This window comes from Lampris incognitus, chromosome 9 (genome assembly GCF_029633865.1).
Source record: "Lampris incognitus isolate fLamInc1 chromosome 9, fLamInc1.hap2, whole genome shotgun sequence".
NCBI classification, from domain to species: domain Eukaryota; kingdom Metazoa; phylum Chordata; class Actinopteri; order Lampriformes; family Lampridae; genus Lampris; species Lampris incognitus.
This window is the reverse complement of record NC_079219.1, coordinates 13,149,761-13,177,612: the sequence shown is the minus strand read 5'-3', so window position 1 is coordinate 13,177,612 and position 27,852 is coordinate 13,149,761. Positions and strand designations below refer to the sequence as shown.

The window sequence follows — 27,852 nt, the reverse complement described above, 5'->3', positions numbered from 1 at the left end:
TTGAGAAGAGTGTGAAGTTGTTTTTTTCTTCTAACGATTGTTATCTTTGTTAGATTGCATTTTTGCTTATACCATTTAAAGGGAATTTAAAGCAATTTGGGGATGTCAGACCGTTTTACGATGCCATAAACTGCTTATCAAACCGGAATCAGAGGCGATGGTGACGAAAAAATAAGACGAATGAAATGTCTGAAGACATTTTTGACAATGCGTTAAAACGCAAACGGGATCAGCCGAAAGTAGTAGCAGTTAAAACGCAAATTTCATTGCCATCTCTGTGCAAAACTTGTTTTCACATCGACCGCCACAAGGTCAGTGTAGCTACTTAACCACCAGATGTCGCTATCTAACCTGGTGTCGATTTCACAGGAGAGTCCACAAACCAAGTCAGCTGAGGAAGAGTAAGGAAATATTGCCAAGGTTGAAAACGGCCCAATCTGGACGCTCCCAAGTCTCACCGGTCCACTCGTGGCACGGTGGACCACATTTAGACACCCCCCCCCTTGTTCCAAGGCCAATGTCGTTTTATTGCAATACGCTTGGCAATTTACCTCAGACAATAAAAAGCAGAATCTAAGCTAAATAACTAAATGTCGCCTGATCAATACTAAACGAAGGGGGTATCGGCACATCTCATTTGAACCGGAGTTTACCGTCTGCAAAAATGAAAGTTCCCCCGCACGCGCAGGCAGGAGCGTATGCAAGCAGCGAATCTCTTAAAAGTCTCGGGTCCTTCACGCGAATACGCGCTGCGACTCATTGGCGAGCGCACGAAACGCTCAGAAACACGCCGCAAAGAACACACACGTACGAGAGGAGTTTAACGCACACCCACATCCACATCCCCTGCAGGAAAAAAACCGGAGCACATTAATTACCCCGGCGCAAATGGCATCGGAGCGCGTAATCACACCGCGCCGATTCGCCGTCCTTCTTCTTTTTTTTTTTTTCTTTTTTTTTTTTAATTTAAGGTGAGCGCTAAAGGGGGCCGAGTGTTTCTCCTTCTAGGTAAAACTCCCGCTGCTACTTCGATGAGTGACGAACGAGTAAAGGGGGCCAGATTAACGGTGCGCCCACCGCGCTATGTTTCCCCGCATACGGGAGCGGAGCACGACCGGAGTGGGGACCGGACAGAGGAAGGGGAGCGCCGGCGCTAGTCGCCCCATACTCGCTCCGGAGATGGAGATGACCAACCTGCGTAGCAACGCAAGGGTGGACTGCACGAACTGCGACGGGCTGCTCGGCAGGAACGGCGGAGACTCCACCGAAGTGTCCGTGCCCCTGTCGCTCCCAGGGAAGCGGACGACCCCTATCGAGGGAGACAACCTCTACAGACTGAGGGACAGAAAGTTTTTACTGGAGGACAAGAAGCGCCTCTGCGCTTGGGCTCTGGGCACTGCTCTTCTCGGAATACTGCTCATGATAATACACGCCGAGATGTGCCCGTTCGTTTATAAACCGGTAAGTCTCTCTGCCTCTCTCTCTCTCTCTCTCTCTCGAGAAAAGAGAAAGATCAACAGCTTCCCTACGGGGCTTTCGCCTCCGACTGAGTTATTCATCAGATTTGGTTATTCAAATGGCTCTTATGCTGAGAACAAAGAAGAGAGAAACAAAGACATGCTTTCCGGGCAAAATGTCATCCAAGGGGGGAGAGCTGTGATAGCCAGAGAGATGCCCCCCTTCTGATAAATGGCAGTTTCGTGGATTTAAATTCGGAGTTAGGTGCACGTTTTTTTGTACGTTATCGTGTGCATTTGCTGGCTCGGATTACAGCTTTTGCAGAGAAGCACGCTGCATTGCTTAACACACGAAAGACCTCTTGTCACTTAAGCGTTGCGATTCTGCGCGAGGGCGTAACAAGGAACTCCGGGCACCATCCTCATGATGTGTGTCTCCGGACCCCCCCTACCCCCCCTATCAGCAACAAATGAAATGACTCATCCATAGTGGACAATACTGATTGGCTGTTAAAACAACATCTTGAAAAATCTTTTGTTCCCAAACCTCCGAGGACTCCATGTAAGCTCGGAGCCCTCGGGTAGTCCACTCCACCAAACAGTATCCCCCTTTGACGCCGCTGATCGTGAGGGTTAGCTAGTTGGTAAAATATTGACCCTTTTTTCCTGACGAACTTGTCCTCATAGCATAGCCTCAGCATCATATTAGTGGAAAACATTCCCAGGCAGAAATGTCAAGTATGACATCTAAAGCAGGAGACTGCCCCCCCCCAACCCACAGAGCATAGGAGATATGAGAAAACAGACACCCTCCATATCTTTTTCACTGAGTGTGTATTAAGTAGGTTAATTACACTTTTAATGATGAATCTCCATTTCAAGTAATTACTTTAAACTGTGCCACTGTGGGATGGAAAAATCCCTGGGGGGGGGGCGTCCATGTCCTACCCGATGTAGCTGTTCGACGTGCCTGGGACGGATCAAAATGTATGGGTCAAGAAGCCATGATTGGCTGACGCAAACAGGTCAGTATGACTGGTCGACCTTATCTGTGAATGTGCTACACACTGGCCAACGCACCATTAACAGGCGAGTATAACATGTGCACTGGCTTTGAACTGTACTCTACATGGCAGATATATGAAATAACGTGGCAAATAATTGGTGTAGAAAGTCGCCGCCTTACTCCACTGCTTTTATTTGTTGCTATAACAACTTTCATGATTAGCAGGCTCTTTAAAACAGCATGAGGAGCAGGCAGCGCAATAGCAGAATCTGCACCTGGGCTTTGAACCTCCCTGACCTACTGATTAGTAGTCCATTTCCAGACACGCCACTTGGTAGCACAGCCTCATGACATTAACATGCAGAACAATGCCAGGCCACACAATCAACAAATTATTAACTCTCCCCGAGTTCCTACGGCACACGCCAGCTCCACATGTGGAAAAAAGCTCTCATGCATGCCACAAAACAACAGACCACCTCCATGCTGCAAAGTCAGTGATTAATTGCAGTGTCAAGAGCCCATTTCTAGCACACATCAGCTGAAATCCTTCGTGTAACCTATAGAACGTGTCCTTAACCCCAGAGTGCGTTTTGGTGTGACGTAATTGTTTAGTTGAAGCGGTGGACATGGAGAAGGGTAGTGTGATGAAATTAACGACACTGGCACGTTTATCACATTACCATTCCAGTTTACAAATATGAACCAAGAACAGGTGTTGTCTGTCCATTCCTAACAACAGACATCAGATTCGGTACCATGGAAATGCTGATGCACTGGAAAAGTTTGTCTGCAGCAGTTAAAACATATTATTTTGGAGAAACAGCATTGCTCATTTAACCATAGTTTATATAACCATTGTCAACATTCATCTCCTTAAAACCTTTTTTTTTTTTTTTTTTTTTGCTTTGTCCAAACCATGAGCTCAAACTGTAACATCCAAGCTCTTACCTCTTCCCTGACTGCCCATTTCTCTGACCCTATGCCGTGCACGTCATTAGACTAGTTATCGTGGGCATGATTAATGCCCGCATTATTGCGTGTGATGAGTTTCCAAACTATTATAGGTGTTCCGCAATTTTTTATTTTTTTTGAGGGGGAAGACTTGGAAAAGTTGTTTCCTTATCCCAACCATTTTACCAGCTGATATTCTAAGCATACCTTTTCATGGTTATGCACGGAGAAGGGCTATTTATGGAAAGTTTTTCCACATTTCACTGCTTCCCCCACAGTGTGATTGCTCACGGTAGTTCAGGGTATCTTTCCACATCATTTAGTGTATAATTAGAGTGTTTGAATAATGTGAGGTTCACCTCTGGAGGAATGGGATATCCAACTTTTAAGTCTTGAACTTGGATGATCAGCTGTGCTTTAGCCAAGTGGGGTGCAGGCCCCGTGGCTACCATGGCGGACACTGAGGTCACATCCTCGGCATTTTTTTCTGGGTCTTTTTTAAAAAAAATTAATATGTATATTTCTTAAAATGTTAAATCAAAGTGACAAATTGTTAAAACTACTTGGTTGTATGGTGTGTTGTGAACAAAGGTTGATATCATCTCGCCAGCCTCTGCATACGCAACTCGTGGGCAAGGGGGCTGTAACTCAACACTTACTACTACAAGATCAGTCAACACTGTGTTTGAACACAGGTTGCACTTTCAAAGCACACATGACTGGTCTTACAAAAACGGTATTGGCAATATGGATGACACAAATCCTCGGGTGTCCGGGTGGCATGGCGGTCTATTCCGTTGTCTATTAATGCGGAGATCACCGGGTCGAATCCCCTTGTTACCTCCGGCTTGGTCGGGCCTCCCCACAGACACAATTGGCCGTGTCTGCAGGTGGGAAGCCAGATGTGGGTACGTGTCCTGGTCGCTGCACTAGCGCCTCCTCTGGTCAGGCTAGGCGCCTGTTCTGGAGGGAAAGGGGGAACTGGGGCGAATAGCGCGAGCCACACAAGTGCTACCTCCCCCTGGCAAAACTCCTCACTGTCAAGTGAAAAGAAGCGGCTGGCAACTCCACATGTATCGGAGGAGACAAGTGGTAGTCTGCAGCCCTACCCAGATCAGCAAAGGGGGTGGAGCAGCGACCGGGACGGCTGGGAAGAGTGGGGTAATTGGCAGGATACAATTGGGGAGAAAAAACCAAAAAACCAAATCCTCTTAGATAATTTAAGAATAATATAGAATGGCAATAATAAAGAAGGGCACTCCGGTTGTATAGTCTACCTCTAGAAGCAAGATTGGTCAATGCCATGAATGATATGCCTGGCTATGGCCTTCCATAGACTGTATTCCACCTGACCTACACAGTCAAAACAGGTAATTAAGAGTCACACCACAAGAACAGAAGCAGAGACTGCGTTCAAGATCTGAGCTTACAAACTATTAACCAATATCGCAGCGTTGTAAAAACCAGGTCCAGAAAGTAAATGTCCAAACCAAGTATTTGCTCCAACCATGTTACTAAACCAGCTGATATCATTAGCTAGTTTTCTCTCCCTAGTTGAGGAGTGCTGTTGACTAGAATCTGCTGGTGCAGTGCATGAGTGAAGCAAATACAAGGTTTGGACTTTTACTTTCTGGACCTGGTTTTTACAACTCTGCGACTATACGCTTTCAAAACGTGACATGTCCAGACTTTCGCGCACAGAATCAATCAGGAGTTTCTGCTCTGACATTTTCAGCGGCAAAAATATTCATGGTGGGAAACAGGCTAAGGCGTTATAATAGAGCTACACTGCACAGCAGAAGCTTTGAATAAACAATGAGCCTACCTTGCTCCAAAAGTGGCCCTTGTGCAAGGTTCGTGGTGATGAAGGATTCACATCAGGGCATATATCCTATGTCCAAAATAAATATGCTCTGATGTATGAGAGAGAAGTCAGTCTTTTCTGGGTCACTGTGCTGTTAAAGATTTTGGAATGACAAGGTTTCCTCATTCCTTTTCCTCTCTCAATACTGCGCCTTCATGTATCAGAATCTTGGTGGACAGGAAATGTACAGGAAATGAGGCACAGATTGTTTTGTTTCAAGTGATCGTTACCAAAATGTCTCAATCGTACCTCACTTATCACTATGGTTCATTGATCAATAATGAGAAATACCACTTCTTTTTATTTGATGGCAAATTAGAATTACGTTTGTAGCACTTCATTTCTTATTTCAAAGGGCATATTATGTATTGGTATATATTTAATCTAAAGACATATTAGGCCTCTTTTTGACAATTTTATACAACTTCCTTGAATCTGTGGTACATGTTGCTAAGTTTTGTTTTGTTGTGTTTTTGTTTTTTTTTTGGCAAAGAAATAACCCCCCAGGTAGTATGGTGGTCTATTCCATTGCCTACTAACATGGGGATCGCCGATTCGAATCCCCGTGTTACCTCCGGCTTGGTCGGGCGTCCCTACAAACACAATTGGCCGTGTCTGCGGGTGGGAAGCCGGATGTGGGTATGTGTCCTGGTCGATTCATTAACGCCTCCTCTGGTCGGTCTGGGTGCCCGTTCGGGGGGAGGGGGAATAGCGTGATCCTCCCACGCGCTATGTCCCCCTGGAGAAACTCTTCACTGTCAGGTGAAAAGAAGCGGCCGGCGACTCCACATGTATCGGGGGAGGCATGTGGTAGTGTGCAGCCCTCCCCGGATCGGCAGAGGGGGTAGAGCAGCAACCGGGATGGCTCGGAAGAGTGGGGTAACTGGCCAAGTACAATTGGGGAGAAAAAAAAGGGGGGGGGGGATAAAAAAAAAAAAAATAGAAAAAAAAGAAAAGTTTGAATCAAATTGTAATTTTCCAAGTCAAAAATTTTCCAGCACCTCTTTCTTCCTTTGTATTGAACGCGCCATTTTTGGCAGGTGTAGCAACCACCAAATTTAGAATTAATCATTTCCGTCCTTGTCTGGCTACCCCACACCCAAGAGTAAAAGAAAAATGTTTTACAAACTGGCCAGTAGGCTACAGTACATTAGGTAAGCAGTGTTCCTGGCTCCAGAAAGCACAGCTAACCGATTAATGCTATTTCTTTGCTTGTGTCCCCATAACATATATACCTTTGTTTATTTATTTGTTTGTTTATTTATTTATTTTTAGGTTTTTTTTTTTCTTCCCCCCTTTTTCTCCCCAATTGTACCCGGCCAATTACCCCACCCTTCCGAGCCGTCCCAGTCACTGCTCCACATGCCTCCTCCGACACATTTGGAGTCGCCAGCCACTTCTTTTTACCTGACAGTGAGGAGTTTCACCAGGGGGGGACGTAGCTTTTGGGAGGATCACGCTATCCCCCCCAGTTCCCCCTCCCCCCTGAACAGGTGCCCCGACCGGCCAGAGGAGGCTATGGCTACAGCTCATGACCTCGTTTCTAAACTCCTGGCTATGGCCCTGGTGTGGTGTTCACCTCTCTGACCCTCTGTAATCCATCCATCCAAACCGCTCGTCCTGCTCTCAGGGTCGTGGGGATGCTGGAGCCTATCCCAGCAGTCATTGGATGGCAGGCGGGGAGACACCCTGGACAGGCTGCCAGGCCATCACAGGGCCAACTCACACACACACACACACACATTCACAGCTAGGGACAATTTGCGCCTCTGTAATGAGTCCCTGCAGAATTTGAACAATAAAGAAATGTATCAGCACATTTTGACCCGAAAGCTCACCACATTGTCCAAAGTCAGTGAAATAAAACCGTAATGTTTACATGAGGTCAAGTGGATCATTTGAATCATTTCCACTCTTCTGAATTCACCCAACACCAATGGTAAGCAATGCTTTCCACCTTTCTTCACACGTGCATCTTGGTTCACGATATGATGACACTGAACTGAATTGGACCAGATATGAATAACTTGGGCAGATGGATGCAGCTGCTTACTTATAACAACAGATCAGACCACTTTAGTGTCTGCAGGATGTAGCGGGTTTTAAACCAAGTCTCTGGAGGTGGTGCGTTCATTGTATGCTCAAGACTGCGAGAGAGGACGACCCCTGTTAGGGTTAACCCGAATAATCTAATTTCGAACTATTTCCGAAAGGGGAAAACATTACAAGAACAATTTTAGAAACTCTCTAATGAACTCTCTGCTACGGAATGTCGTGAAATGTTAAGCTTTTGTAGAGTCTCCTAATTGGCCTTCAAGTGGATGCTACGGGAGAAATTGTGGAAAACAAACCACCCTGCCAATGCACGTCACACCATAGCACCTCACACACTTCAGCTGCCTTGAGATGAGGTCTGCAATTATCTCTTCTTTATTTATTTATTTATTTGAACCGTAAGCTGCATCAGATTCCCTCCCGGTTAAAACTTTCATCGACGTTGCCTCGTTTGTGTGTCCGCTCAGATGTCGTGGGATAGAGAGCGTCGCCTCACGCCTGTTGATTCGATTGGGTCGTGCTGAGAACCGGCGCGGCGTGCTTCTCGCTTCTCCTCGAGAAACGCTGCAAATTAGGAGACTGAAAGGGCATTATTTTAAGCCCGCGTGTACGTTTTCTTTTCTTTTCTTTTTTTTTCAGGGTGGGGTTGTCAACAGTTTCCTCTTGGCCATTATATAGCTGTCATTATCCCAGTGGGCATTACAGGCCCAAGGGGTCAGGGCATTCCATAAAACAAGGTTCCTGGAAAATTGCACATGGAAATTAATTAAATCTGAGCTGTTATAGAGTTGCATTAAACTTCCCTTTCATCTCTTATCTTCCTCCCCATTTCCTTCCCAGGGCTCTGACTATGCCTTCATCATCAACTGTTCCATTAGCATGTCCACTGGGTGTCTCCTGATCCTCATTATAGCTTTCCATTATAAAGACATCAGGGTAAGTATGCCCTTTTCTTTTGTTTCCAGCAGTTCAGATAGGTGTTTGGAGCATGTGCGTGTGCTTAGTTGTGAGTGCACATGTGTATGCCTTTAGGTGCAACTTTGTTCCTATTCGAGGGTTCGACATTTCATGTGTCTTGCATCTTTGTTTTGGTATCGGTGATGCCTTGTCATCTGAAACTAAATAGTCTTTTAGTTAAACGGTTCAACTGTGCCAAACTGTCAGTCAGCATTAGTGTTCAGTGAAATGCAAAACGAACACCAAGGATACCGTAAAACCTAGAATATTGTGTAATGTGAGTACTGTTCCGTAGTAGAGCCACTATTTCATATTACCTTGCAATTAACCATTTCCCTTATTTCTCCTGTTTAGAGATTTGTAAAATGTTATATATATATATATATATATACATACATATATATACATATATATATATAATCCAGTGAGTCAAGTATTGTGATTATTTTGCTCCTTATTTGTTGAGCACTTTCCCTACCATTGAGTGTTTCTTTTAACAGATATATATATATATATATATATATATATCAACAGTGATATAGGAAAAAAGTTTTTTTTCCTGTATCCTTGTTGATATTCCGCTCCTCATTAGTTGAGCACTTACAACACCATTGACAGGTTCGGTAAAAAAACGCGTTATATATATATATATATATATATATATATATATATATATATATATATATATATATATATATTAACTACTTTTTTTTAACTAATCACCTTAACCTCTAGCTTTATTTTCTTAAACGTTGTGTTTATGTGTAAATGTTACTGTGAGTAATGTACTAAGTCAAATTCCTGGTAATGTGAAAACTTACTTGGCTGATCCTGATTCTGAAATAGGGAGGAGTGTATGTAGCCTAAATACAATCATAATAAATGATGAACCACACATTTGCAAAGTATAACACATTCATGGCAGGCTACTGGTGAGGTAGTCTAGTCGGTGCTTTGTCATACAATGTTTTTGGTTTGTCTGCTGTCCCTGTGCGTCTTTGACAAGGAGGCCAATGCAAATGTTAAGCCGAGATAAGGATGGAGGAAGGTTAGGGGTGGGGTTGGCCATCATAGTAAGGCTAGGCAGTTTTCAGTAATAGCTAAATGGAAACTTCACCTTCAGGCAGCATGGCTCAGGAGGTAGGGCAGGTCATCTAGTAATCAGAAGGTCGCTGGTTTGCTCCAGGGCTCCTCCAGAGTGTGTTGAAGTGTCCTTGAGCAAGACACTGAACCCCCTAACTGCTCCTGATGAGCAGGTTGGTGCCTTGCATAGCAGCCTCCACCATCAGTGTATGACTGTGTGTGTGAATGGGTGGATGTGAGACACACTGTAAAGCACTTTGAGTGGTCGGTAGACCAGAAAAGCGCTATATAAATACAGACTATTTGCTTTTCTTTCCTCTCATTTCCAGAAATGATTACAAATGTAGTCACACCTTCTGTAATGAGTGAAGGACAACCCATGTGACAAATCGGTAGACAGAAGGAGTGGTTTTATGAGGAGCAGTTAAAGGGCGTCGCCATCTGTGTTCTTTTCCTGGTTGTTCAAATGGAAAGGCCCACTCAGCTGTTAGCAAGAAGCAATGACAGGGGTTAGTGCTGATGCCTGACCCCCCCCCCCACCCACCCACCCACACACACACCCACTCAGACTTCACTGACAGTGTAAGCATGGAGACTGACGAAAGTGTTAAAGGAAAGTGCAGAAACCTACGTCAGGTCACATGGGGAAAGGTTTTGAGAAAGGCTTAGGAAAATAGCATTTTGATGCTACAACATACGTACTTCTACCAAAATTAGAATTTTTGGATTTGAATACATAGGGAACACCACTGGGAAGCCACAGAATGATGTAAAAAAAAACTCAGGGATATTTTTAGGCTTGGATCCACTCCTATCATATTGATCTCAAGCAGCGCGCGTCATGAGAATGGCATTTGGCGAGAGGGAGGATGAAGGGGTCAATTTCTCTAATATTTTCACCTGCTATGTGATTCGCTGCCACTAGACTTCCCCCAGACCTCGCGCTGCCTGCCACATCCTCCCGTCTCCCGCCACAACCGATTCCTTCCAAATTGGCACCCGACATTCACAAGTCTATCCCCGCACCCCTGTTCAAATTTCAAGTCCGGTTGTTCGGTTTGGGCTGCACCAGGTAACAGGAAATGGTGAGCGAGGGGGCTTTGGTGATGCCATAAGAGTTATAGCTATCAGAAGGGAAAGGAGAGGTGCATTCAGGCTCAGGGTATTTATGTTCACTTTTCTTTTTGAAGAAAATCTATTTCATCACATCAGATATTTTTGAACCAAAGAGGGTTTGAACTGCGGACTATCCAGCACACAATTGCTTTTCGGTTCTCACACTTGTGAAAACAGGCCTCAACCTCCATCTCATGACAAACTATTACATAATGCCTCCTGTCATTATTTCTCCCCAGGTCCATTTAGTAAGTCCTAATAAAAGTTGAATAACAGAGAGGGGCATCTGGGTAGTGTAGCGGTCTATCCCATTACCTGCCAACACGGGGATCACCAGTTCGAATCCCCGTGTTACCTCCGGTTTGATCGGGCACCCCTACAGACAAAATTGGCTGTGTCTGCAGGTGGGTTGCCGGATGTGGGTACGTGTCCTGGTCGCTGCAGTAGAGCCTCCTCTGGTCGGTCCGGGCGCCTGTTTGGGGGGAGGGGGAACTGAGGGGAATAGCGTGATCCTCCATGCACTACATCCCCCTGGCAAAACTCCTCACTGTCAGGTGAAAAGAAGTGGCTGGCAACGCCACATGTATCAGAGGAGGCATGTGGTAATCTGCAGCCCTCCCCGGATCGGCAGGGGGAGGGGGATCAGCGACCGGGACGGCTTGGAAGAGCGGGGTAATTGGCCGGGTACAACTGGGGAGAAAAAGGGGGGAAAATCCACACACAAATGTGAAGTGATTGATCCTAAAAAACAAACAAGAACAATCTTCATTTGACAGCCACCATTCTCACTCTATCTCTGTTTGCCATATTCCCTTTAGCTCTTTGTCATCGATCACAACCAAGTGGATTGGCGCATCGCTCTGACCAGCCACAAGGTTCTTGTCATCACTCTGGAGCTGTTGGTCTGCGCCATCCATCCTATCGGCACCTACTGGGGCGTCGGCCTCCCCATCCGTGAGGCTAGGGGAGAGGTAGAGGAGATCAACTCCTCTGTTTTAGCGCCGCTGTGTGTTTCCTACCACCACGGGGAGGCCCTGATGGACACGGAGTTGCTGTTGTCAGCGTTGATGTTCCTCCGGCTGTACTTGGTGCACCGAACTATCCTGCTGCACAGCAAAGTGCTGCTGAGTGCCTCCTATAGGAGCATCGGCTCGCTCAACAACATCAACTTCACCTTCCGCTTTGTACTCAAGGTACTTATGAACAAATATCCGGCGCGCACTCTGCTGGTGTTCATCCTCTTCTTCTGGCTCGCCGCATCTTGGATGCTCACCTTGTGTGAGAGGTAGGTCAGAGCAGTATCTAAAGTGAATTATTTTGGATTGCTAATTTAAAAAAAAAGTGTGACCAATGAAAACCCCTGTAGCAGCCACCAATATTGCCTTCCCTCTATCTTGGTAGTGATGTCTTTGACACGCTTTCATTTAACTTGACGGCAAGCACATACAAACAACCTCCTGGGATCACAGTGTTATCTATTGTCTCACATTTTTTCAACAATCCATGAAGCGAAACCGACATATCTTATTTCTTGTCAATTTGTAGTCTGATGGGGGTTTACATTTGAGCTCGATTATTCATGTCCAGATGCTGGAATATACCACCGTACTAAAGTGAAATTCCTTTCAAGTGAAAATCCATTCTAAAACATGATTCATGGGTGTCCGGGTAGTGTAATGGTCTATTCTGTTGCCTACCAACACGGGAATCTCCGGTTCGAATCCCCGTGTTACCTCTGACTTGGTCGGGCGTCCCTACAGGCACAATTCACCGTGTCTACGGGTGGGAAGCCAGATTTGGGTTTGTGTCCTGGTCACCACACTAGCGCCTCCTCTGGTCAGTCGGGGTGCCTGTTCAGGAGGGAGGAGGAACTGGGGGGAATAGCGTGACCCTCCCACGCGCTACGTCCCCCTGGCGAAACTCCTCACTGTCAGGTGAAAAGAAGAGGTTGGTGACTCACATGTATTGGAGGAGCCATGTGGTAGTCTGCACCTCTCTCCAGATCAGCAGAGGGGTAGGAGCAGCAACCGGGACCGATCTGAAGAGTGGGGTAATTGGTCGGATACAATTGGGGAGAAATATTCCGTTACCTACAAACACGGGACTCGCCGGTTCAAGTCCAAATGTTACCTCTGGCTTGGTCGAGCATCCCTACAGACACTATTGGCCGTGTTTGCAGGTGGAAAGCTGAATGTGGGTATGTGTCCTGGTCACTGCACTAGCACCCCCTCTGGTCGGTCGGGGCGCCTGTTCAGGGGGGAGGGGGAACTGGGGGGAATTGCATGATCCTCCCACGTGTAACGTCCCCCTGGCGAAACTCCTCACTGTCAGGAGAAAAGAAGCGGCTGGTGACTCCACATGTATCGGAGGAGACATGTGGTAGTCTACAGCCCTCCCCGGATTAACAGAGGGGGGTGGAGCAGCGACCGGCACGGCTTGAAAGAGTGGGGTAATTGGCCAGATACAATTGGGGAGAAAGGGGGGGAAATCCCCCACCCAAAAAAGTGAAAAGCCATTATAAAACATGATTCACAAATTTTACTAATTTGATCTTAAACAAGTCAGAGTACATTTGCAAACTTGTGTTAATCTTAGTTGTGCTTGCACAATGATAAGAAAGTTCTCGATCTTGATCTCTCTTCCAACGGAAAGCAATAGACTCTAGAGCTTATGCTCAGGCACAAAAACAAAACAAAAACATAATAATGATAAAGGCAAGTGGCTGATTCTCCAGAGATACGGATGTAGTTTCTGTTTTCATAACGGCTCACAGAAAACTGCAGTACGGCTCATGTATGAGCAAAAGTTTAAGTCTGCAAAGGCAATCGTCCGCATGTTGGCCACGGAGCGCCTCGCTCTGTGCGCCACAGACAAGAATATTGCTTCTGCAACTTCCGGTTTCGGCAGATATTTTCATTTTCGACAAATATCGATAGAAAATTCTGTTAGAAGGAAGTGACCGGAAAAATAATGTGCCTTGTGGCTTCACCTCCGTGAGCGGACGCCGAGCCCGCGCCGAAGCGATGCCTTGAATTTACATTCACATTTACTTGAATTCACATGCGGACGCGCTGCCATTACTGCGGTGTCCAGTGAGGGTTTACCTGCCCGTGGCTGGCAGGGTGTCAGATCGGCCGCTTCGGCCATGCCCGTGAACCCACGTCGCCGAGAGAACCAGCACGTGCGGCTGAAACGAACGAAGGCGTTTCCCCCCGCCGAAGCGACACGTGGCTGGGAAGGGGTCCAATCCCTTAAACATCGTTTCATGTTCGGCGTCTGAATACAAAGATGCCGTGTATGAAAACGCAGACACAGTATTTGTGGCCTCGGTTGCGGGTAATGTAATCACTGCAAGAATGTCGGCTCCGCTGCGCCGGGAATTTTTTTGTTTTGTTTTTTTGATTCGGGCTCGAGTCTCCTTTTTCTTTATCGCAACAAAAAAGAAACCCCGTCTCTTGTGTCTCGAGCGCATGTAAGCACACAGACCTCACTACCAAGAAAACCTTACACGTGGAAACAAAAAGAGAGACTTGGCAATTTCACATTTCCCCTCAAGCCTTGATGGTCAATTTGACTTTCCTATTCAGAATGGACTCCCAATAACTTATTTAATGATAATTGTTTTCTATTTCAGTGTTCTAGCAAATTGCTCTTTAATTGGAGCCAAGCAAACATCAGTCGCAGACCTCTGCAGACTGTTTGTACAGTATGACGACATTTACTCATTTGATCCTCAATGGGAGGTTTCGCCTTCACGGGTTTTCACTCGTCGATCTCGCGTGTTTCGACCTGTCAGCGGTGATAAAGGGACCGAGGAGTGACATCCGGTGACCCGATAAACACTACAGGAGGTTTTCCTGCATAGCGACGTTAACGTTTCCATGACGACGGGAGAATTATCGGCCGTCGCTGCTCTGCTAATTGAAACCCCGCAATCAATCACTCCCGAGGTTGCGCACGGACCCGTATTCCGAACCACTTCGGCGAGCGCGAAAGTGGCCGCTAATTAGGTCCCGAGGTGCCGCCGAACCACCGCGATATCACGGTATTTACTACCCGACACTCCCCTCCGTTATCAAGCGGACTCTGCAGAGGCTGCTTGCTGCGTAGATATGACCTAGGTGTACCGCCGTGTTAATGGCTCGGGGTTTGGGTAGGGTATCCGGTGACTAAGCATTACTCTCCTGTCACTCCCTGCAGGCAAATCCCAGTCCCAACAGGCCACATGGACACGGCACTGTGGCTTATAGCCATCACTTTTCTCACAGTGGGCTACGGGGATGTGTCGCCCAAAACCAGCTGTGGCAAAGCAGTGTGTCTGTTCACCGGAGTCATGGTAACAAGGATGGGCTGCTTGGCAGAGATAATGTAGCGCTGGAAAACTGGGAGAAATTGTGGGGTTAGATGGAGAGACCATAAAAGTTAAACTAGACTGCTTTCATTTCTTTGTGTGTGTGTGTGCGCGTGTGTGTGTGTGTGCGTGCGTGCGTGCGCGTGCGTTTTGACAGAGGGGTTGCATGCAAATAGATTTTCTTGGCAATGTATTTCTTCTTCTCATTTGGTTCCTAAGCAAACACAGGGCTCTAAACAGTTTTGTTGTATCGTGGCATACAATCTCCAAACTGCGGTTAATAGGCTGCACCATACCGATTTCTACTGCGCATGCCACGCCATGCAAAACGTATTAAAAAAAACAAAACAGGAGGGAGCCCTGAGCATGCAGCCTTGACCTGGATGGGCGTTGCGAGGGCGTTTATTTCGGCCAAGGGTGCATTTGCAGTGTCCATTCTGATCAGAAATTGCTATAGCCAGGGGTGACAGCAAATGTTGTTTAACGCACAAGACGTGCTCGGACAGTCACGCTCCAGGACCTGCAGAGGTCGGAGATAACACACAGTAAATAAACCCCGGTGGTGCTCACCGCTTCCCGTTCACAACTGCAGCCCTTTCCTCTTGCCGTGCTGTTTTCTGGATTTGACGAGATATTTTAACCACTTAACGTTCCCTTGGTGGATTACCAGTCTGACATTGTGTGTATTTTTTCTTTATTTTACAGCCTAATAACATTTGCTAAATATTCTATTCTATTCTATTCTATTCTGTTCTATTCTACTCTATTCCAGCTTCTGTACAGTGCACCTAAGCAGTCCAGACAAGCCAAACGTGTTCATGTGTTTGTCCCGTGTAACAGCTGTAAATGAAGGCGGTATAAATTGTTGTACTTATCTGGGGGCTTGGCAGCACCAAGCACTGTCTCACACCAGAGAATTTCTTAAAAGAAATAACGGGGGGGTGGGGGGGGGTGCTGTCAGCATTCCTGGGCCCGCCCCGTGCACCACAGTCATACCATGTGTTTGACCTGCAGGGTCCTTCTGCTGAGTGATGGTCTGATTTTGACGTGTCCCCTGTATTTAAGTTAGGGAGACATGGGGGGATTTTAAGTGGCTAATATGAAGAAGAGAGGCGGCGGAGCAGCATGGGCCTGCGTTCTCACGATGCCGTGTAATGGTACTTAAGGCGTGTGCAAATATGCACTTTAAGTATGAATCCATTTTTGTTTTGTGAGGTAGTAGATGTTTGGCCTGCAAATAGTCCAAGAACCTGAGTGAACCGGTTTTTTTTAACCCTCCCCCCCTTTTTTCTCCCCAATTGTACTTGGCCAATTACCCCACTCTTCTGAGCCGTCCTTTCCCAGTTGCTGCTCCACCCCCTCTGCCGATCCGGGGAGGGGGTGCAGACTACCACATGCCTCCTCCCATACATACATATGGAGTCGCCAGCCGCTTCTTTTCACCTGGGAGAGGATCACGCTGTTCCCCCCAGTTCCCCGTCCCCCCTAAACAGGTGCCCCGACCGACCAGAGGAGGCACTAGTGCAGCGACCAGGACACATACCCATATCCGGCTTCCCACCCACAGACACGGCCAATTGTGTCCGTAGGGACGCCCGACCAAGCCGGAGGTAACACGGAGATTCGAACCGGCGACCCCCGTGTTTGTAGGCCACGGAATAGACCGTCACGCCACCCGGACACGCATGGGTTTGGTTTTTATGGTAGTCATACAAACATCAGAAAAAATTTGCCACAATCGGTGCTAAAAGCAATAGAGTAAAAAAAAAAAGAAAGAAAAGAAGCACGATTCAACTTGGGTTTAAATTGTTGAACTCGCATGTTGTCCAAATCAAAGTGCTGTTGCAGATTTAAGATGATTTGACGTTGCATTAGGAAACACTACTTCCTGCAACAGCGGCTCAATTTGTATGCCTGCGTGGGGATTGCAAAGAAGACGCCACACGTTCCAGTTGTGTCTGATTTCAAGATTACTTCTTGAACAATCTCTGAATTTATATATATATATATATATATATATATATATATATATTAATATGCATGTTTTTTTCCATTTTTGTGTAACCCTGTAGTTACAGTGCTTGCTTTTTGGTAACAAAAGGTGGCGTATTAGCAATATTAAAGCATTTTTCTTTTAATCCCAGTAACATTCCTGCAAATGTTAGTCACAAGGAAGAGCGACTGAGGTGAGATTGGCTCAAAGAATAGAACTGGGTCACATTTGGTGCCAGTTAAACAAACACAGAGTAACAAAGTGGGATGAAATGAGCTGCTCGAGTCGGCCGCCGATGAGTGTTTGAGGGCCGCCTGGAGGCTGAGGGACCCCAGCTTCCTGCCCCTCCGGGGACCCCAGCTTCCTGCCCCTCCTCTGCTCATATCGTTTCTCACCGGCGCAGACGGTAAGCACGAGTCGCCACAGAGGTGCGTGAGGTGTGCACGAGTCGGGTCGAGGCACCTTTCTGACACAGTGGAAACAAACTTTTACTCCTCTCTTTATCCCTCTCCCCTTGCTTTTAAAAGCCTTCCCCCTTATAAGGGAAAACTTTCCACCATATCCATTTTTAGGTGGTTTATAGACTTTGGCACTAGTAGAACAGGAGGGCGTGCCAACCTGTGCCAATGACATGGAAAAAAGATTTTCCTACTCGTTATAGGGGCTGCTCTGTGAGCCAATGAGTTCGAGTCATGCTCACACCTGTAATGCGGCTCAGAAGGCCTATCATCAACGCTTCCACTCGGCCTGAGTGGAAGCGTTGGGTTTAATTGCTAGTCGTGTTTAGGAATCGTCAACGCCGTTCACGCCGAACCAGCGGGTGTCAATGGGTCTCCCATTTTTTTTCCTCCTCATTATGACTCCTGGTAGGATTCCCATTGCATCATGGGGCAAGTCCACCACAGATAACTGGCTGACATAACGTACCAAGGTGGAAAGATCTTAAAAGTCATGCAAGAGGGCTGATTTGCAATAGACTGATTCAAATGGGTGTTCATTTTCTTGTGCACTGGCTTGATCTCTCTCTCTCTCTCTCTCTCTCTCTCTCTCTCTCTCTCTCTCTCTCTCTCTCTCTCTCTCTCTCTCTCTCTCTCTCTCTCTCTCTCTCTCTCTCTCTCTCTCTCTCTCTCTCTCTCTCTCTCTCTCTCTCTCTCTCTCTCTCTCTCTCTCTCTCTCTCTCTCTCTCTCTTTCTTTCAATTATGCGGCCCGAGAAAAAGGATAACAGGTAATGACTGACCTACATCACACTGTATGCCAACGGCTATCAGCAGCGTCTTAAGGTGGAAATGTTAAAGCAGTGTTTTGTATGCGTCTCCCATGACCCTGTCTGGTAGTGTGTGTTTGGAGTTTGTGGCTGTGGCTTGCTCCGCGGTATATCTGAATTTTCGTCATCATTCTGTAGTTCCCTGTCCAGCAATAGCACAAAGCTATTCTCAGAGGAAACCCACACTATTATAGTAGTGCCACACAAGCCTATGTTTAACCATCGAGCACCAAGTCTAAACATAACTTTGATTTAGCGGCGGAGCCCATATGAGGTATTACGATCAACATACTGTTGATTCGCTTGAGCAGAGCGGTGCAGGGAAACTCGAGATCGATACTTAAGAGGATTGAGGCGGAAGTAACTGGGCACAACAAGCAAGAGCCTTTGGACCAGGCTGTGAAAACAGTCCAGATTAACATCAGTCTCTCTGGGGCTCTGCCTTGTTGATGTTGGTGCGGTGCCAGATATATTGTGGTGCACTCGAGCCAGGTCCACTGGATGCAGTTATATGAAGTGAATCGAGTACTTGTTTTTAATGTCACGTTTTAGTCCCTCATGGTCTACTTTTGCATGAAGTGAATGAGAGAGAATGAAGTGTCCATTTTGAACGGGTGCATGACCACTGAGAAACTGTGTGGTTGGGATGCTAATGGTTAGCATTTCAGTAACCATACCAATGGCTCTGTGTGTGTGTGTGTGTGTGTGTGGTTTTAGGGTGTAGCCTGCACTGCCATGCTGGTGGCAGTTGTGACCAAGAAGCTGGCCCTGAACAAAGGAGAAAAACATGTACACTTCTTCATGATGGACATCCAGATCTCTAAAAGGGTGAGAGCATTGCTTTGTGCATCCCAGTTTCCCTAACACACACATAGTGATGGGCCGGGGGGGAGGGGGGTCCCTTTAATTAGAAGGAAAATCGCCATAAAACCGAATAGATAGGGCGCCCGAGTAGCGTAGTGGTCTATTCGTTGCCTACCAACACAGGGATCGCCGGTTCGAATCCCCGTGTTACCTCCGGCTTGGTTGGGCGTCCCTACAGACACAATTGGCCGTGCCTACGGGTGGGAAGCCGGACGTGGGTATGTGTTCTGGTCACACTAGTGCCTCCTCTGGTCGCTCAGGGTGCCTGTTCCAGAGGGAGGGGGCACTGGGGGAATAGTGTGATCCTCCCACGCGCTACACCCCCCCCCCCCGGTGAGACTCCTCACTGTCAGGTGAAAAGAAGCGGCTGGCGACTCCGCGTGTATTGGAGGAGGCATGTGGTAGTCTGCGGCCCTTCCCGGCTCGGAAGAATGGAGTAATTGGCCAAGTACTATTGGGGAGAAAAAGGGGAAATAAGCCACCTAAATAAATAAATAAATAAATTTAATTACTCCGTTACTCCATACTACTTTATTCAAAATTGACCAATGACTATTTTTCCTCTTTGTGAAAGTTGAGAGGATAACGGTTCTTGTCTGATTGACAGCGACTGGATAAAATCATCCCTCATACAAAGTCAGTGGCCGACCTCATTAACTGACGGTATTTAATTCGTTAAGCCCACACGACTGCCTTTTAATAGGTGCGACCAATTCTTACAAGCCGGGACATGAACCCGTATCATATGTACCTGAAGGGAAAATCACCCTGGGTACTTACGACGGTGTCCAGAAAATCTGGTCCCTTGTTCAAACACAAAGGAGCCGCACCAACAAGTATCTCTTGATGACATCGCCGGCGAGTCTTTGCTGGCTTTTCAGCGAGACTTGTTCACAAACGCAGATGTAGGCGAGCCCGCTGGATATCATGGGGATAACATGTCTTTCAGCCGCATTCGCTCATTCGCTGGTCCTCTAATGGAGAGGCTGCAGATGACGGCTCTTATCGGACTGACATCCTCTGACAAATGAAACCCCCTCATGTAATAACGCCGGGCAAACAGTCTGTTAATCTCCTGCTCGGCCGGGTGGGGGGTGGGCTACCTCATGGTGAGGAGAAAAACAAGAATGGCGATACAACAGATCGAACTTTCTAGGCTGGAAGTGCCAAGACTTTCCATGTGGCATGCATGTTATGGTTTTTGAGTCTTTTTATAATATTATTTTTTTCCTTAAATAGGGCGCTCCAGAGGCCGGGATACTGTGGGAAAAAAGGTCCGGGGGGGTCAAGGGGCAGGGTGAGGAGGCCTGCATATCTCTTTATAGCCGTAGCAAGGCGTCAAACGGGGGAAATAATCATGTCCCTGTCAGGAAAAAGACTTGTGTTAGTCCGGGACGGTGCAGGGATGGACAGGAAACGGGCTGTTCTAACGTGTGTGCATGTGGAAGTGACTAGCAGAGGGGGTTACTCCGTTGAAGCCCGGGACAGGATTCATCTGTTTGCTTATTGTTGGTAAGGAGGGAGATGCCTAAAAATAAAAGCTCACAAAACAACTTACGCAGTCAATAAAACAAACAAACCGCAATTCAGTCTTTTGAGAGAACAGCAGCGTATGTGAATTTTAAAAATTGGTTGCACAATATTTAGCTTCTGTTTAGTTAGTTGTATTTGTACAGCATCTCTGCTGTACAACAGCTTCTATGCATATTGGTTGGTTGTGGTTGTATCCTCTAATGAGGATACAACCACTTCCCTTCTCCTAGTGGCTGCATCCTGTCACTGGGTGCATCCCCACCTCTTGCTTATAGTTGTTTTGGTGTGTGTGTGTGTGTGTGTGTGTGTGTGTGCTTGTGTGTGTGTGTGTGTGTGTGTGTATGTGTGTGCTTGTGCGTGTGTCTGCATCCTTCTGAGGTGTCTGGTGTAATCCAGATTTACACTGACGGGAACAGGGGAAGACATCTGGAAGCAGACACCGACAGACCCTAATAATAACCCTCACAACAGGGCCAAACTGACATCATCACAGGGCAGTTACAGTGTTCTGCACAGGAAGACCAGCAGACGTTAATAGAATCAAAGGGAAAAAAGGAGCGAGTGACACTCAAAGACGTTATCCTGTTCCTCAAATGTATTTCTCAGTGTGGCGATCGTGTGCCCGTGCATCTCCCTGCTTGGGCAGTGCTGTGTCTATTGAAAGCTCGAGAGAAGAAGAAAAAAACAAAAACCCTCAGTCCCGACATCAGCCTACTTGTGCTTTATCTCTTTACAGCCACCGTTGAGCAGTAGGGTGAAACACGCAAGACTCAGAATCTCAAAATTCAATCAGCGGGTTAAGACGAGCCACGCTCCCACTTCCCTTCTTCGAATATGGCTGATATGAAGCAGGTCCTATCCAGAAATCTGGTCAGATTTGCACATTCGAGGCCCCCGAGTCCCAATTATGGCTTTCAACCTTGATTGGGCTGTATGTTGATGGTGTTATTCAGGCCCTAATGGTTGAGTCATGGTGTTCATGTGTCTTTACCAGATCCGGCATGCAGCTGCTAATGTTCTCAGGGAGTGTTGGCTCCTGCACCGCACGAACCTGACAAAAGGCAACAGCGGAGAGCACCGGAGACACCAGAGATGCCTTCTGGAGGCCATCAGAGTGTGAGTCATTACAGTCTCATGCGTGTATGTGTGTTGGTATGGACAGAGGAAAATGTGGGTGGTTGTTTGTGTACACTGCATGTGTATTTTATGGCTCATTAACACACGCTCATGTTGAACTAACGGGCGGCAGTTTGTGATGATTATAATTTCATTCGTTTGCCCTCAACTGTGCAGGCAGGGCTGAGTCCTCCAACTTCTGAAAGATTTAGATCTCAGATCTCCATCGGGCGAATATCAACCCATTGACATATAGTATCTCATCTGTGATGTCGATAGCGCCTATATCATGTCCGAGGGAACAGGATGTGCTTTCAAGAAAGAAAAAAAAAAAGGCCAGTGCTTTCTCTCAGATAAGAGACAAATGAACGACTCATTAATTGAAGGCAGAGCTGTAACGACTGGTCAGCGACTTTAACGACAGGAGCTGACAGTCATCAGCGTGAGACGTCTCCATAATGGCGGCTTGTCGTCTTCAACTGTCCTTCTGCACCATGGGGGGATTGTTGTTGTTCAGCTGGACCCCCTCATCTGTCTATGGACAAGCAGGTTACCCAAGACAGGAAGCTCAGAAGTGTGATTGCACGGTTCATTATCCAGAAAGCAGGATTATTTGTGGGTCAGCATGGGTGGAGGGAGTTGTGCTTCCTGCTTTGCAGTGTGCAGAACTGCTTTGAAAGTAAAAGAAACCAAGGAAAGTCCGAAAGGGAAAAACTGAACGCATGACCAGGGGAGACTTTTTGGGGGGGGGGGGCTTCGATACATGGCACTTCTCTGTTCTGCAGTTCAGCATAGTCTGCACAAACCCCCTGGTCGTTTTAGTGGACACAGCTGTTTAGCGGAGGTTCCGAGCAGTATTGGTTTCCGCATTTCTTTTTCGGGGACTTCTGGTTTTCTCTAATGTCGAAACTAAATTAAGCAGTTTTCCAACCCCAACAGTCAAGAACGTTCGAGCACCGCAGCAGTTTTAGTGATGTGAAACACACAAACGACTCGCTGAGGCGGGATATATCATGCGCTCTGAGCTGCGGGCCTTGTCCTCGAGTCCTCAGGGATCTGTAGTTGTTAGTCAAAGTTGTTATTTCTGCTCAAGCATTTTGGATCCTCTCTACTTGGCCGGGCGTTTCAGAATAAGAACCGGGAAAAAAAAGAAAAGAAAAAAAGTCTTGAGTATCGGGCAAGTCTTCACACTGAAAAAATGTAAACTGTTTAATGAAAGAAACAGAAAAATGTGCTTATTTCACAACTAATAATAGTATCAATAGAGAGTCAACGACTTGGACACATGAGATGACAAGAGTTTATGTGTGACCCTTCTATTTTAATTCTGTGTGTTGATGTAGTAATTTCATTGATTAAATTTAAGGCCCCCCCCCCCTATTTTTTTTTTGCTAATTTGTTGAATTTACTCATAGATCAGTGGTGCTCGTCCATGGGCCGCCACGAAGGGCCATGTGTATGCAGGCTTTCTTCCCAATCAAATACTACACTGGCAGATTTCACTAAACAGTCCTCCGTCTGATTGAAAGTGGTGTTTAATTAGTGAAATCAGCAGGTTTTGTGTCGGGCTGGAGTGAAAACACACGTACACTTGGCCTCCCACGGTACCTGGTTGAGTGCCACCGCTCCAAATATAATGACATCTGTGAAACCTTTTTTCCCCATCCCGGGCAGATTTCGGCATTTGCGCCTCAAACAAAGGAAACTGAGAGATTACGCCAGTGAGATGGTAGACCTCCCCAAGGTAACTACACCCGTCACTGCACCGTTTTGTACGTTTCATTGGAAAGGCCAATGCCAAACAGGGTTACCCAGGTCCCTTTAAGAACAAACACAACTTACAGACTTGTTATTCAGTATATAACTGCTTCAGCTATTTATCACCAGGTGCTGAGACACATAAAATGTCTGTGGAAAAAAAAAGAATAGGGGAAAAAAAAACTCCATAAAATGTCTCAGCGTTGCAGAAAATTAAATTTTCTACGTAATTCACGGGGCAAGACCACTTTTCTTCATGGAATAAGAAGAGAAAAAAAAACATGATAGAGGGGAACTCTGCGAAGGGTGATGCAGTTCAAGATAGAGGCCTTCTTGTATTTAAAAATTAAGTTTTAAAATACACAGGACACTGGCCAATTTGCAAAATGTTCGGAAAAATTGTGCTCAGAGAATATACGTAAACACCGGAGCCCCAAAACATGAGCAAAAACATGATGGATCTTGGTTGGTTTTTTTTTATTTTTTTTTTAATAGCTGGGTTCAACATGAAGTCAGACTCTCTAACCTTAAAATGTGTACACGGTGTGGCTGATTTCTAACAGATGCAGATGATCATGTGTGACCTTAGTGCAAATTGGAACAACTCCTATCGGGAGCTGGAGCAACGCATCCTCTCCATGGAGCAGAAGCTGGATGAGCTGAACCGCTGCTTTCAACAAACCTCCGAGTTGCTGTCTCAGGCGCTGCGTCACCACAACCCGGAGATTAGGTAATGCAAACTTAACACTTACACTCAAAGGTTGGAGAAACATAACTAACCGAGCACACAAGATAAGGTATTGGCAAAGCTCGCATAGGCTTCATTTCGTGAAAACGCTGAGATTAAGAGTCGTGTTTTCGCTACAGGTGACATGTGGCCCTATGGATTTGTCGAACATTGGAGATGGATGAAAGTCCTCTTGCCCACAATATCCGTGAAACTGGGATGGGATGGGAAAATGGGATTCCTCTGCTCTGGAAGCTGCTCTGAATACTTGCCCTGCTGCACCACTTGGAGGACTGGCTTACCTACAACAAATCTCCTCTTCTGACCCAGTGCTTAAGACTGCAGAACGAGTCAGAAGTGTACCACTGTGCTGACAAGATGACCTTTTACTCAAGTGGAGTCACACTATATTTGGACTTGTTCAGCATGCAAATTTTTTTTTTTAAACAAATGTATTTATGATTATGCACAAAGCACTGCAAACAAGGACCGTGGTGGCCCTTATATTTTCAAAAGGCTTAATGGCTTGCTCGCCGATAACTTTTAATAACTGAGTTGCAATTTATCAACTTTTTCGCCTTGGCTTCATTAAGGGACTCCAGCATTGCCTCATTCCTGTGGAATACAAGTTTTTTCTAAAGAAAATTCTTGAGATGTCTTCCAATAAAAGAAGTCCATCTGGTGGAAATAACTAACAAAAAAAAAAAAATTCAGTAATGGTTACTTTAGAGTTAGAACCCTGAAAATGTACATGGTAACACATACCCTTTTGGTCCTTTCTTGCTGCTGGTGTATTTAAGACAATAGCTATACAATAGCTAATCTGCGAATACTTAACGATGAACATTTTTGTAGTTGCTCATTTTAATGATTACTGTCAGGTCCTGGCAAAAATGATGCGGCTAAGTGGTTTTACCTCGTCACGCTGCAGCCAAATAAGGAAGACTGTAAGGCAGGCAGCCACGAGTTTGATGAAGCAAAGTTAACGTGGCTGACGGGCAGATAAAGCCAACCTAGATCATAGAGGACCTTTGCCAACGGATGCGACATCAATCGCAAAAATGCAGGTTAGACTGTGTGTTTTGGTACAGCAGTGGGGAAGACACGGTCACAACGGCCCTTGTGACTGTTTCATTCGGTATGACTCTCTGGGATTTATCAGTCAAAGAGCAGTGTTACCATTCATAACATATACAACAAAAACCACCATCTTCAGAGCGGAAAATTTATTTTTTCTTTGGAAAATGCAAGTTGAACCAGCATACATATGTTTCCTTCAGTATGTATGTCATATATAATGCACCCTTTTACATGTTCTCACTGTTTAGTCCGTAAGATGGTAGGCCTCGTTCCCTCCTTGGGAACTTAAAAACTTTTGTAATTGTGGGACGAATCACTTATCTGGGCTCCCTTTCTGAATGTACAAATTCAGTAACTCTTGCTTGATTTAAAATTTTTATACCCTTCTTAATGTGGCTGTCATCTTAGTAACGCTTAACAATTGGTAGCTACACCTGTCCACACAAGTAAGGAAAAGCTTTGATGGAGGTTCTCTTGCCGCTTGTCTTAAAGCAATTAATTTGGCGCCATCTAGTGGAGCTATAAGGCAATGGATAACCAAGTGATTACAAACGTTATTATTGCCTCAGAGGGGGAAGAAAAAAAATGCTGCACTTTTAGACCCCTACATATATAAAATGCCTGACCTAGAAACAATAAACTTCAATATTCAATTTCAAATGGGTGTTGGGAAAAAGAATGATAAAAATATAAATGTTTATTTTACTACTTTTATTAATCCCCATGGGGTAATTATTTCTCTGCATTTAACCCATAAATGCATTTAACCCGTGTGGCTAGGAGCAGTGGGCAGCCGCTAGTACAGCGCCCAGGGACCAACTCCAGTTCGTCTGATGTTCTCCATATTCATTTAATATGGAGAACTGATTTTTTGGGTTAACTTTTTTATTGCTACCAAAGATGTTCAAACCGCATGACGGACAAAGCACTTTGTGAGAAATATTGGCTGAAACTGGACTAATCCTTTTTTTCTGGGGAAATAAACTGGACTTTAAAATCATTTCACCCTATGCTTTTAGTGGGGAAAAACACCCTGATAACTTTTTACTATTCTATGACAATGTAAAATAATGGGGAATTAATTCTTTCAATTTGGCCGATCATTTGCACACAACAAAACATACCTATCCAGGACACTTCTAATTAAAAGCCATTAAGAGTCAAGATTGTGACTTTGCTTTTGTAACAAATAAAATTGAAGATGAACATGGTAGCAAATTACATAGCATGCTGTCTCACTCTATACAATGTCTTTTGTCTAGAGATGTTCACTGCTGCTGCAAAGTCAAATAAACATACTGCCCACAGTTGTTGCCCAAGTTATTCAACTACAGCATGTCAGATGAAAATGCAGGAGGGGAAAAACAGAAGCTCTGACAATGAACCATGAAAACAACAGCATTTTTGGGTACTTTTTTAGTTGGAGGCCTTCTTCTAGCGCTTACCTTTTTCTGTTTTTAAGTTGGTGCCATATGTAAGCAGAAGGCCTCAAAAAGATCTGTCCACAATCGCAAGTGAGGGGCATTTTGCACTTTCTCTTCACTGTCTGTTTCCAAGCACGCCGAGGAGGAAGGTATTTCCCTGCCTTTCCCCTCGTGTGTTCAACTAAGAGTTTTGCCCCAATGAAAGTTTCCCCGCAGCCAACGCAGATGTAACTAGTGGCCTCAGCGTGTTGCATGCAGTGTCGCAGAAGATGTAGCCGGCGCAGGAAGGTGCGACCACACTGGCAGCGGTGTGAGCGGCGGCCCCGGTGGAGGTAGCGGTGGCTGATGATGAGCGAGAGCTGCCGTGAAATGGCACCACACTGTCTACAGGGGTAAGGGACCTTGGTGCGCCAGCTTTTTTTCATACGCTCCTTCAGGGCCACTTCCTGACTGTCATTCTTAAACATGGCCACAATTGTCAAGGGGGATATTCCTGGAGAGGCAGATTTACAGGCTTCAGTAGATGACGTCCTGTTAATGGTACTATCAGGGACAGACGCCTGGGTATAAGAAAGTTGTGGGGCTTGGTAGGTCACTTGACTTAAGGCACTGGTTGTTCCCAATCTGACAGCTGTGGAGTGGCCTGTTAAAATTGGTGGTCCGGGTCTGACGGGGGTCAAGCAAGCTGGTGATTTATTTGAAAGAGATTGCATAACAACCTGTATTGCAGTTGCCATTCCCCGAGTTGTCAAAACTGTAGGTTGACTCCCTGTAATATTTGATGTAGTGACAATCACCAGTGGTTTAGGGACCTCGCTGCATTGAGGATGTGGCTGATTGACAGAAGCAAGTGATTTTCCATGAATTAATCTAGACGTCGAAGGAATGGATTCTGGGTGGAGAGAGAATGGTGAGGAAAGGGGAGGGTTTGATGGCACATATACAGGCAAAGACGCAACAGAGGGCATTCCAACAGAAGGACTACTGCCAATGATGGGAGCTAACGTGGCTTCTGCAGCAGCAGGATTAGGAATAATGCATAATTTGGAACTGACCTTTGTACTATGAGCGGCAACTATATGGTCAAACAAACTAGTCTCAGTAGAAAAAAGGGCTTTGCACATATTGCATTTACTTAGTGTTGAGTCATCACAACTGAACAAAACAGTAGGAGAGTTTTGTCCTTTTCCTTTGGGACAGAAATGGTGCCAGAAAGAGTCCATGACACGGAAGACTTGGCCACAGAGGT

General features: G+C 45.9%; 1 protein-coding gene across 1 annotated transcript; it reads left to right on the top strand.

Annotated features, from left to right (window-relative positions):
- Positions 1-1,083: 1,083 nt before the first annotated feature.
- On the top strand, positions 1,084-26,814 carry kcnn4 (potassium intermediate/small conductance calcium-activated channel, subfamily N, member 4). Its single transcript, XM_056286915.1, has 10 exons — positions 1,084-1,461; positions 8,177-8,272; positions 11,311-11,463; positions 11,524-11,777; positions 14,693-14,828; positions 18,819-18,929; positions 21,493-21,614; positions 23,289-23,358; positions 23,936-24,102; positions 24,240-26,814. Exons 1-10 carry the CDS (start codon positions 1,084-1,086, stop codon positions 24,241-24,243), a joined length of 1,491 nt encoding a protein of 496 aa, XP_056142890.1. The 3' UTR covers positions 24,244-26,814.
- Positions 26,815-27,852: the final 1,038 nt, after the last annotated feature.

Coding starts and splice junctions, on each gene's coding strand:
- kcnn4 (XM_056286915.1), top strand. CDS start 1,084: ATGTTTCCCCGCATACGGGAGCGGAGCACGACCGGAGTGGGGACCGGA. Junction 14,829..18,818: donor GTCTGTTCACCGGAGTCATG/GTAACAAGGATG, acceptor GTGTGGTTTTAG/GGTGTAGCCTGCACTGCCAT. Junction 21,615..23,288: donor CTTCTGGAGGCCATCAGAGT/GTGAGTCATTAC, acceptor CATCCCGGGCAG/ATTTCGGCATTTGCGCCTCA.